The 12,458-nt window shown below is 37.2% G+C and overlaps 1 protein-coding gene across 1 annotated transcript in view; it reads right to left on the bottom strand.

The window, feature by feature from the left end:
• LOC107096604 (calcium/calmodulin-dependent protein kinase type II subunit beta-like) overlaps positions 1–12,458 on the bottom strand; it is a 117,067-nt gene that overhangs the window by 71,654 nt on the left and 32,955 nt on the right. The window contains exons 6-7 of the mRNA XM_015393336.1: positions 9,803–9,875; positions 288–390 (exon numbers count right to left, since the gene is read on the bottom strand). Of these exons, the coding sequence (XP_015248822.1) occupies positions 288–390; positions 9,803–9,875 (176 nt within the window). The remainder of the gene's footprint in view (positions 1–287; positions 391–9,802; positions 9,876–12,458) is intronic.

Here is a 12,458-nt window from a genome sequence, read left to right as displayed (position 1 = left end):
GTATCTGTAAATCTCAATAAACCCACCAAAATTCACCTCTGCCAACTTGCCTCTGCTTTTGGGTCCTCAACCCAACACCGCTTCTTGACAGATTTGAGATATTTTTATACGGCACAGCCAGGTATCAGGTATTGGGGCCAAAAATTAGCATCGACTGGGCTTAGGTGACCTCCTGCCATCATCGCCCATCATCTCATTGTTGCACCAGCTAGTTTGAAGTATTTCTGCTGTAAAATAGCAGTTTATGCATGCTGCTGTGTGTTTATGTGTATGTGTCTGTTACTTACCAAACCAAGCCTGCTGCTCTCCTTGAACCTCAATAGCCAGTCCAAAGTCGGCCAGTTTCACAGCTGCGTTCTTACACTTGCTGGCCAGCAGCAGGTTCTCCGGCTGCAAGCGTGACAAAAAACATGAGCAGTCACTTCAGCACTGCTACGTGTATCGATAGCAGAGGGAGTCGGGATCTGTAAAGCAAAGCTTCAAACTGCTTAGACAATTCAGTGGTGAAATGACTGAGGTTCATTTTGGCTGCCTTGCAAAAGTATTTGTTCCCTTTGTGCAATTTCTACACTAGCTCCCCCAAAAAACACAGTTTAATTGTTTTTTCTGTTTATAAAATTAATATTTTGGTACACCTTTGTCTGCAGCTCATTTTACTTTGAGTCTACATGTGTGAAATGTAATCTGAGTATAAATGCAGTTTTTCTGTCATTAACAAACAGCCTCATGAAGACCAAGAAACACAGCAGACACGTTAAAATGATTTCCTCAGGCAGGAAATAAAGAGCTGATCTGAGTTCTTAGGCAGGGATCAAATTCTAAATTATCCAGTGAGACCATTTATTAGAGGCTACAAACAACAGCAGGTTCAACCTTCCAGCAGATTGGAAGGCCTAAAGATACAGTCAGAGCTACATGTGTTAGGTTGGCCTAGTCAAAGCCCAAGCATAAATCTGAGAGACATAGAAAGATTTAAAGAACATGTTTTGTAAATAGATTTTTGATGAAAAAAAAAATAAATTCCAGGAACAAAGCTTAAAAAAAAATCAGAATAAAAAATGTTCTGGGAGCAACTTTGTGTTTTTTATTCAGATTTTATTAAATATATATATTTATATTTTTCAGAAAGAGTATTATAAATTGCATTGTTTTAAAGTCGTAGGGAAGCGGCTGTTCCAACCGTTTCATTTCTGATTTCTCCCGAATGGTGCACAACTTTACACGAGTGAATAAAGTGAATGTGATTGGTCGATTATCAAGGATCGTAGCTAACTAGTTAGCAATGATAGTGGGTTCCCAATGGGAAATTCCATTGGGACAAAGTAGCACTTAATAGGTGACTTTGCAACGATACTGTCAAGGAACGCTATGGACAGAGGACCTGCTTCAACCTTGTTTCCAATAAATTGGCAGATCTCTTTGCAGTCTATTCAACACTGTTGTACAAGCTTGCCACTCGATTGGTTTTCCCCGGTGTAATCTAAACGTTCCCTCTAACTTTCTGTAATCTTTCTGCCACTGAGAAAGCTTGATTTAAACATTGGAAAAGTAGTGTACAGTGGTGTAGTACAATGGCTAGTCACATGTTTTTTTTGCACAAACGACAACAATAGTCCAACTCCATGATCTCAACATTACAATTTGATATGATTTCCCCACGACTTTAAAGTTGGTGCTTTAAAGATCACATTCTTTTCACTTTAAGCTCAATGCCAACCCTCGTTCTTGACCAGTACAAATGGTGTGGCTAACGTCCATGTAGACCAATACAAATCTCTTTAAAATGTCTTTGCTCCAGAGTTAAAGAGAAATGAAGAGATGTGATCTCTAAACCGCAATTTGAAAAAACAGAAACATTTCTTAAAATGTTACTGGAAAACACAAAATCTTTCACAAAATAAAATGATAGTAAAAATACGAAAGAAAGATTTAATATTAAGTGGATAAAATAAAGAAATAAAAAAAAACCTGTGAAAAAAGCAAATTTACTCTCAAAACTTTAGTTTTGATTCAAGCCTTTTTTAGTTTAATTTCTGGACTGCATTTATTTTTAATTTCCTTTTACAAAACATGTTCTTTGGAATTCACTCCGTATCGATGCACCCCATATAGCCTGACTGAGCTGTAAAATCAGGCACAATTTTCACTCTATAGATCTGCAAAGCTGGTATACACATACAGCTAAAGATCTAATATGAGTTAAGGGTGGTTACAAAAGTTAAAAACTCCCCTTTTACAATTTTTTTTTTTGCAACAGATAAAACAAACAAACCAAAAAGAACCTCACAATTAGGACATCCTTTACATCAGTGCAGCAATTAAATCTAATTAAGTTTCAGTGGTTTGGGTACTTTTGCAAGGCGCTGGAATGTTTTGATTTCCTCCTGTTGGACGACCAAACTCACACCTGCACCCGAACCAGTGAGTGTGGTTCCAGTGCACGTCTGAGTGTGAACCTCTGATCTCCTCGAACATCACCAGCGTGAAAAAACAACTTTCTGAACTTCGACTGAGAGCTAACAAAGCATTTTAACCTGCTATCGCATATAATCACTTTCCAAAACAGAGTTAGCATAGAGTTCAGCAATTTAACAGCAGCTTTGTTACCTTGGCAACAGGAGATAAGAAAAGCCTGCTAAGATGTCAGCTTTCTGTACTTTATATGGTTTTATATGATAAAGTGTTATAAAATAAGCAAACCCCTTTTAATTGTAGAATACTTTTGGTTTGTCTGATTGTTCTTAGCTTCATGTCATCCTTGTGGCCACTCTATTTGTTTATTTCTATGATAATTTGACATTCTATGAGAATTGTCCTCATATATGTGTTTTTTTCTTCATTCATTTTCTCTGTCTTTATACCAGAACAGAATCTGTTCATGTCCTCTTCAGGCACTGTCTCTGTTTTTGTTGTAGTTGTGTGAATGCTGTAAAGCATTCATTAAAATTAACATATGATTTCACACTTTAATTTGGATTTAATACCATCTTCAGCAACATTTCACTTCCTACTCCTTTTATTCTTCAACCAGATAAGATTCAAGTTTGTTTTTTTTTTTGCTATTTTTTTTTTGCTGTTTCTGCTATTTTATAAAATTTCAGCTTTTTTTTTTTTTAATTTTGGCTTGATTCTGCTCTCTTTCTGGACAAGCATTAAGCTTTTCTGTTTGCTGTTACTTCATAAAATATCTGCCATGTTTCTGCTTGTGGCTTCCACTATTTTTTGGAAAGTTATTCAGCATTTTGTTTTCTGTTAATTCAAACCATTTCAGCAGTTTTTGCTTTAAATTTCAGCTTGTTTTTGCCATTTCAACTGTACCGTTTACAGTTTAACGTACAACATTCACACTGCATTTTCGTAGGAAAAGCAACTTTTTCTATTTTTCATTTCACCTTCTTACAGCCGGGAACTTATGGAGTGAATTCTGTTCCATTATTGTTGAAGGCAAAGAAGACATTTTCTTAATTGAAATTTGAAAGAAAAAATTATATCCAGAAAATTAAATTTCTGAAAATTTTGGTTTAATTATTCAAATATTTTCCTTCTTTTTTATATTTCTAATTGGTATTTTCTCTCTTTTTTTCAAATATAATTCGATTAATTTCAAGTTAAGCTTTACAGATCACATTCTCTTCACTTCTGGGGGCGGGCCTTCTTCTGGAGTGATAAGCAAGGAAGCATTTCTATTGGTCTGCTGGAGCAACATTAGCAACATTTTCATTAATAAACAGAAAGCATTTTTATTCAGTTTGAAGAGAAAAAAAGTGATCTATAAAATGCAAATTGAAAATAATGATATTTATAAAGCCTAATCTAAAGAAGAGAATTAAAAAAATATATAAAATCTGTAAAAATAACTGAAAAAATTCAATATTATTAATTCAAAAATATATATATTTTTTTAAAGTTCCTCCCAAAATCTTGTTCTCTTTCATTTCTGGATTGATTTTTTTTTCTGAAATTAAAAATTTACTAAACATGTTCTTTGCTTCAAAATTAATGGACAAAATCACTCCATATATCTTAAAACTTAACGCTGACATAAATGTTTACTTTTTTCAGTTTTCTTATCAAATGCAACATATTTAAATAGTTAAACACATTTTAAATCACAATCTTAGAGTTGCATCATAAAACGCTCTGTTCCTTGTTCTTTATAGGAGATTAAAGAGAAGCTCAGTTACTCTGACATTCGAGGACTAACAACAGCTGTGGATGCAGCTCAGGATGAGACTGACAGATGGGGCCAAACGCCTTTTTGCTGTTTTGTTTTTTTATTTGGAAGAAAACATCACATGTCTGCCTGCAGTAGGGGTGTCTGTACTGTTCAGATGCTGATTTACTAACAAGACGGAAAACAGAATCTGACTATAAATCATTATTTACCACCGATGACTTCAGGGGAAACGAGAAGCATCTGAGCTTCTTTCTGACTGTTACAGCGAGAAGCTGCAAATATGGAAATAGTGGTTATTTCTAGATGTGTACTGCTGGCTTTGTTTTTTTTTTGGACAAGTCTCGTCTAAAAAGACTTATTCTTACAATTTTAAGTCTCAGCATATTTCTACGGGGGCCTCAGTTGCGTGGAGGAGCAGCTCTACCATAAGTTGACTCTCTAAGACGCATCTCTTCCTCATTTGCAGAATGAGGCAGAAATACGGACAGAAATGTAAAAAACACAAAATAGGAGGGTTGGGTTTTTGAGGATATGTCAGCTTTTCAATGAATTGTTAGTCTATTGATAAGATAAATCAACTTTACAATAATTCAATAATAATTAACTTCCATCCATAGTTCCATAATTATTCTGGTTCTTTTTCTCTAAAAATAAATGAGTCGGTATGATTCTAAAATCGTATTCATTTTTGTAATGTATCATCAGTTGATAAAGATGGGGACACAAAAAAAAAAACACTTAATACTTTTCACGGATTAAAAATGCAGTGTTTGCATCTTGTTATAATGATTAGTTTTCACTAGTGTTGCACCGATACCAGTATCAAGCGGGGCCCAGATCCAGTGCTAAAATGGTGGTATCGACATCGGCGAGTACCAACAAATAGGGCAAAGATACCATTTTGATATTTGTATGTCACTAAAACGCAGCCTTCTTTCTCCCGACACTCACTAGTCTTAACTATCTATCTATGAGAGCGAGCCAATAGCCAATCCCAACCAAAGCTGGGGTTTTCATGCGGTGGGGAAAAAAAGCAGGAGAAGAAAATGTCTGCGGTGTTGAAGTATTTCGTTATAGAAACGCCGGCGAGTGTATTGGATAAATGGAGCCTAGCCGGAGATTCAACTGAAGAAACTGATTGCTCTCCTACATCCACCTACGATACAGCCAATCAGCTTTGAACCACACCTCCACTAAAGTCAATCAGCTTCCAAAGTTCACCTTAAAAGGTCTCCGATCCACAACTCATCTGCTCCAGTGTGCAGGCAGCAGATGCGCTGTGTGACTTCATTCAGATGACCCCTTTTAACCCACCTTCAGCTCCTCCTCCACCATTTTAGCTAAAGCTTCATCAGAGTGTCATTCCTCCCGGACTCTTACTGCGTTCTGCATCTCATTTCATCCGGTCCAGCAGCAGATCACCATGTTGAGCCTGGTTCGGCCAGAGGTTTCTTCCCATCGGGGAGTTTTTCCTCTCCACTGTCGCTTCATGCTTGCTCATCATGGACAGGTTCTCTCAACCTGTGTTTTCCAACTGGACTTCCATCTTCCAGGTCACAGAGTGAAGCTCTAGCATCAGCTCACGCCGTCCACTGGATCTCCCCATAAATCTCAGCAGACAGTGTCACTAACCAGCAGTCTGCAGACTGACCAACTTCATCTATCTCCACGCCACACTATCAAAATTCAGCGATAAGTTTCCTGCTGAGGTCTGAGCGCCAAAGACAAAGTGATTGTATCAATACATTTCTTGTAATTTTTTTTCTCTTCATTTGAGTTTTTCAGATTGAAAGGCAAGATTTGCGACCTGAAAGTTTCAAGAGGTGGAGTTGAACCGGGCAGTTTCTATACTTTGAACCTGATCAAACATCTGAAACATGTGAACAAACACAAAGAGATTGGAAAGACCGTAGCAACAAACCCTGGTATAAAAAAATTGTACAAGTCTTTTTCCTGCTTCACAAAGGTAGGCAGCAGCTTGACAAAGCCATGATGGCAATTATTTTACATCCAAGTAGGATGCAGTTCTTCATATATAAACACGCATCAATTTATAACAGATGGTATCGGCCGATACAGCACAGCCAGGTATCGGGGCCAAAAAATGGCATCGATGCAACACTAGTTTTTACACAAAATATGTATTGATCACCAGCTGGGGTATTGTTTCAACATAAATATCTGACTTAGAATAAATATGAGAAATAAAAGTGTGTAACCCACTGACCTTTTGGTTATTAAACAAATTTTTTCTCATGTTTCTGGTTAATTATCTGCCTGTGCCGTAAATTCTAGGACTAACTTTCTGTTAAACATTGTATCAGAAGATCAGCTTCAGTGACCAACAGCGATGTTGTAGTTTATAGACACAGTGTTAATTACAGCTCTATGTTGCTATGGTAACATGGAAGCTGCATTCAGCGCAGTTAAAAATAAAAACCACATCTTGATAAACGATCAGCGTATTTAAGGAGAGAAACATGCATGCGGGATTAAAAGCATCTAAAACATTTCAGTTTCTTGGTCGAATCAGTTCGGATGCAGGCATGCATGTGAGGATCACAGAGAGACGTGCACGGACATGCTGACTGTTCACCACACTTACCACTGATCAACACCTAGCACCACATTCACACATCTATAGGCACCAACAAAGGAAGAGAATCTGCAAACTTTCAGCTCAGATCGGTGCGTAAATATCCTAATCAATAAAAATCCACCGATTTATGATCGTGGTGTGGAGAGAGGCTGGTGTAGGAAGTTTTCTTATTTTATGTTGCTGAGATACAGACATATTCTGCAGATGTTTGGCAGCTCAGCTTTAGAGGAATTGCGTCACATTTAAAACGGGTCCGACTCTTTTCATGTAAAGCAGGAGATGCATGCAGGTGTTCTTTGATTATCCCTCATTCTAATAGAAGGTGTTGCCGCTGTTTTAATAAAGAAAGACCAAAATGCAGGCAGACAATATGGCCTTTGAGTAATAAAAGCTACAGCATTACAGTCTGCCTTGTATGGACTCTACAATCAATATTTGTGTAAGGGGCCATCAGAGGTAATGACTAAGCTGATGGATGGACTTCCTGTTATATTGGGTGTTGCTGCATACTGACTGGATATTTACCGTCTGTTCTTTGTGTTTGATGTAGAAATTGTAAAGCTACTAACGTGTAATAAACAATAATAGTAGCTGTTTTATTTTAAACACATGCATGTAAACTTTCTATGTTCATTTTGCTTTTTTGTTCTGTAGATTCTCTCTTACTTGTGTGTGGTCCTGTTTCTTTGCTCTAATTTCAACGTCTGTTACTTTGAGTGTGGAACCAACCAAAGAAAGTCAACTGCCTGTGATTGGCTACTTTTCAGGAAATCCCTCCTCTTAAGACAGCAACTCCTTCTTTATTGTTGTTGCTACTAATGTTAATAACAGCTCTGTTCGATTTCTTGGGCTGCGTCCTCATAAGGCCAGATTCAAAGGATGATTACGTCATAGCGCGACGCTATTCGGCCTATAAATGCGTCCTCCTTTTTGCTGATTTGAAGGATGGGTCTGATGTATCCTCACTATCCTTGGATATCCCAGGATTCATTGCAAGACCAAGTAAGCCGGCTGCTCCGTGATCAGAGGAAAGGTTACTTAGCGCCAAACAGAGGAGAATATTGGAAGTTCAGTTTAATATAATCCAACTATGTGAATGATTCCATCTGAAATTAATGAAAATAGTTGTTGGTTAATGAGTCAAATAATGTTTGATTTATCTAAAGGTTTTTATCTGTTACTGTGTAAATGGGTTTGTCTGTAATTTGAGGACAGATTCTAATAGATCTGCAGTGTGGGGACTGTACATTTTATTGCTGTTTTGCACAATTTGCTTAACTAAGTATTTTTTCATGTTTAATATAAGAGATTTTGAAAATATATTTTTTATACATACATTGTATAGGTTTACCTACATCTTTCTACCCGTTTTATAAAATAGAATAGAATAGAAAATATCTTTATTGTCCAACAATGGGCAAATTTACAGCAGCAGAAAGATTGTTGAAAATAGTCACACAAATGAGGACCTTAGAAAAATGTTTAAGATTAACATAATAGTGCATAGTCAAAATATAAACATTAAAATACTGTAAAGTGCTTTAACAATATTAAACTATGCACCTGGAGAATAAATAACCAATATACAGCTATGGACATTTTTACAGTTTTGGATATGTGAAAATAGAAGCAACATCAGAGATGTGCAAAATGACAGCAGCAGGTTATTTAACTGACTAAGGTTTCTATCATTACATTTGATTTTATTTGCTCCCTGTGGTTGGCATCTAAATTCCACTCTCATTCTTATTAGTGTAGTTTTTATTCACTTTACGATAAAAAAAAAAGAAAATAAACAATTTTGGAAAGTTCGGTATTAATTATTTTCCTTCTTTGTGTGTCAACATGTCACAGTTGCTAGGCGACAGAGCGTACGCCGAAGGCTAGACCTGTTTGAATTCACAGCCAATTTTCTTTCGGTCTCCTTATTTTCAATGACTTTAAAGGATCCAGTCCAGTTTGACCGCGTCCTTGGAAGACGCAGCCCATAAATTCGAACACATCACTTTTTTTTTTTTTTGAAAGTGCAGGAAGAAGTAGTGTTTTGTTTTTTTTGATTCAGTGTTTAATTAATTCTTAAGGGCTATGGAGTTAATTTTGTAACATGAATTATCAAGCAAAGAAAATGATTTCTAAATGGAAATTTGCATATAATGCAATTATGTAAGGAATGTTTTAATAAGAATAAAGTTATGTAGTAACTTTCTCTTTTATTTTATTCTTTTTTATCATTTTATTTTTTTGTTTTTTTTGTTTTTCACAGATTTGTGATTTCAAATCTAATTTTCAAAACTTTATTTATTCAAAACCCATTTTTCTAGATCTTTTTAAATTTCTTCTTGCACAACTAATTTTCTGCAAAAAGCAGATTGTTATATTTTCTTCCACGATATGTTAAAATTCTTAAACAATTACTGTATGTATGTTTAAAAACAAGTTCAACCCTAATGACAAAAACGATCTAAATAAAATATTTATCAGGTACTTTCACGTCTTTCTTCCTGAATATTCAATGCAGTTGTGCTTTAAGGAAACCCTGTTCAAACCTTCATTTGTAGATCGACTTTATATTTAAAACTATAAGTTGGTTGTTTTTCATTTTTAGCCAAAGTTTTTTTAGGAAAAATAATAAAACTTCCAGAGATTTAACTGTGGCTCTGAAGCTACGGGTTGCAGATCTCTGCTATAACTCTGGAAGGTTTACAGGGCTGTGTGACCGTGTTGTTTCTTGTTCTAAATATCCAGAGTTACTCAGCCTCTCATCCAATGATCACTGAAGATGGACAACATAGCAGCCTATCTGGTTGTTTATGTTTTTGTCACAAACAGTGAATCCACTAATCTGTCTAAATAATTTTTCTACTGATAAATAAATTCAGTAAATTACAGATGCTCCCCCTTTTTTCCATGACTGACTAATTTCTCCTTCACCTAAAACAGAACATCATGTGTCTTTTAATAGTTCATCATCTAAACTGTTATAACATAAAGACACACAGACCCCACCCCCCCTGCAGGTGACTCACCTTAAGGTCTCTGTGTACCACCCCCATCTGATGGCAGTGGAGTACGGCCTCCAGGATCTGCTGGATGCAATGACTGCATGCAAACAGCAGGGGGAGCAGGTTAGTCCAAACACATTCAGCCCACCACAGTCACATCCGTGCAGAAGCACCAGTCCGCCACCAAAAGCCCCCCTACAGAAACACACACTGATGAGACCTATGAGGATTATAACTGTCTGGAACTGATCAGGGCAAAAGGTGAACCGCTTTTTTTTCTCTACAATGTGCCAAAAGTTGCTCATATATGGAGTGAATTTTGTTCCATTATTGTTGCAAGCAAAGAACAGATATTGTAAAATGAATTTTAACAACAATTCAACCAAAAACAAGCAAACTGATAGGTTTTGGGCATAACTTTGCGGTTTCCTCAGTTTTAATTTTTCCCATTTTTTTTTCCAAATTTATTTTTCATATTCAGATTACAGATTTAATATGGTCAAATTATATATTCTGTTTTAATTTCAGATTCTATAGTTTCTTTTTTTTCTAATTTCTGTTTGTCAGATTGAGTTTTATGAATTTCATTCTGTTTAAAATGTGTTTTACAGATCACTCTCTTTACTTCTGGGGGTTGAGCTTTCCTCCAGAGTGAGGAAGACACATTTCTATTGGTCTGCATGGATGTTAGCAACATTTTTATTGGTCAAGAACAAACCCTTGTTCTGGGCATGAAGACAATGTGATCTGTATAACGTAATTTCAAAAGAATGCAATTTTCAAAAACAAAAACTCAATATCAAAGACAGAATTTAAAACAACTAAATAAAATTGTGAAAAGTTTTTTGCAAAAAGAGAAAAAGTACATCACTTTTTTTCTAAGTTTTGTTCCTGGATCACTTTTTTTTTTTTTTTTTTTATTGATAAAACCTGTTTCTTTTCTTGCGTCATATATTGAACAGAATTCACTCCATACTCAAGACAGACAGCACATGTTGATTTGCAGCTCTGTGGGGAGACCCTCCGTCTAACCTGCATGTTTTTCTCTCATTTATTTTTATAACACCCACTTTCACCCACTCCAACGTATCCTTGCACATACTCACACTCTTGCTCTGGGGCTCAGCAGATCTGTTGGTCCTGCTCACCAGGACCAACAAGAACCAATCACCATGGTTTAAAGTAGTGCAACAAGAATCCCAAAAAGCAAAAGACGCACAAGGAGGCAGACGGACTGACAGCAGGCTCAGGCAAATCGCTTTAAATCGCAGGCATGTTTTAGAGATAACAGCATAAGACACAGGCATGGGAGTGCAGGGACACAATGAGACATAAACACACCTTGAGGTCCCTGTGCACTATGTCATGTTGGTGCGTGTAAGACACACTGTCTAGAATCTGATGGATACAGTGACTGCGGAGACAAAACGACAGGGTGAACGGCAGAAAAAGGAGACAAGAAGGGAGGACAGAGCTCAGGGATGGTTAGACAGAAAGCTGCAGGGACAGACTGGGAGGAAAGGGGGGGGGGTCAGGAAAGACATTGGGAGAAAAACTAACGTAGTAAAAACAGACAGTATTTCTTGTTTGGGGGATTGAAAGAAAATGCCTCTAGTCCTTAAAGCTTAAAAAAAAAATCCAAGCATAGATCTGCAGACTTTGCAGCTGCACTCTGTGTTTTGCTGACTGTAAAGACATCAATGATCCGACATTTCATTTTGTCTTTTAAAGAAGCTAGAGAAAAGGAAAAAATTCTGTTTATATGGATGTTTTCTGATTCGCATTTTTAAATTTTTGTTTAAACATTATGAGAACTTTTGCTTTGTTTTATAAGAACAGGAAGTATGATATTACCATATTTCCCATAGTACAAGCCCTTTGCTACGTTCAGACTGCAAGCAGCAGAAGCAGCTAGTTTACATGCAAAGTCAATGGTTGACGCGCATCAAGGCGCAGCAAAAGGTCCTGCAGCGCATTTTGAACAGCTGAAGCAACGCCGATATATATAACGCCTCATGAGCTTCTGAGCATCTGACACATCAGAAGCAGCAAAAGCAGATTTGGAAAAATTTAACTTTTACTGATCAACGCGCCGCACCAACCAAGAGAAGCTGATCTGGGAGCTGGCAGGGAGACAGACACAGCACTGCTGATGCAGAGCGCTATGATCACTCCTCTGAAACAGTTTAGTAACATCTAAATTAGTTAGAGGGAGTGGTGGCCTAGTGGTTAGGCCATTGAGTTCGGATCCCAGAGGTTCTGAGTTCGAGCCCCACTGCCAATCTGGGTTCCTGAGCAATACCCTTAACCCCACACTGCTCCCCGAGCGCCACACAATGGCGGCCCACTGATCCCAAAAGGGATAGGTTAAATGCAGAGAGGGAATTTCATTGCTTTGTACTTGTGTCACTGTAATGACAAAAAGCTGAACCGTCTCTACTCTAAATAAACTTAAAATTTCAAAACCTGCCAGCAAAAAAAATTTCACTTTTATTATTCTGGTGCCTGCAGTTTGGCTGAAGTATGTGAAAAACGCCTTCCAGCCGCCACGAACAGTAGCGGAAAACAGCGAAGATCTGCTCGGGGCCCCGCCCCTTCCAGTGTTGCCAACTCAGCGACTTTGTCGCTATATTTAGTTTTTTACAGTAAATGAACCGCGTGCATGCGCCGGGTTTGACGG

The sequence above is a fragment of the Cyprinodon variegatus genome, unplaced genomic scaffold (genome assembly GCF_000732505.1).
Source record: "Cyprinodon variegatus isolate N-32 unplaced genomic scaffold, C_variegatus-1.0 Scaffold636, whole genome shotgun sequence".
NCBI lineage: Eukaryota > Metazoa > Chordata > Actinopteri > Cyprinodontiformes > Cyprinodontidae > Cyprinodon > Cyprinodon variegatus.
This window is presented reverse-complemented; position numbering and strand designations above follow the sequence as displayed.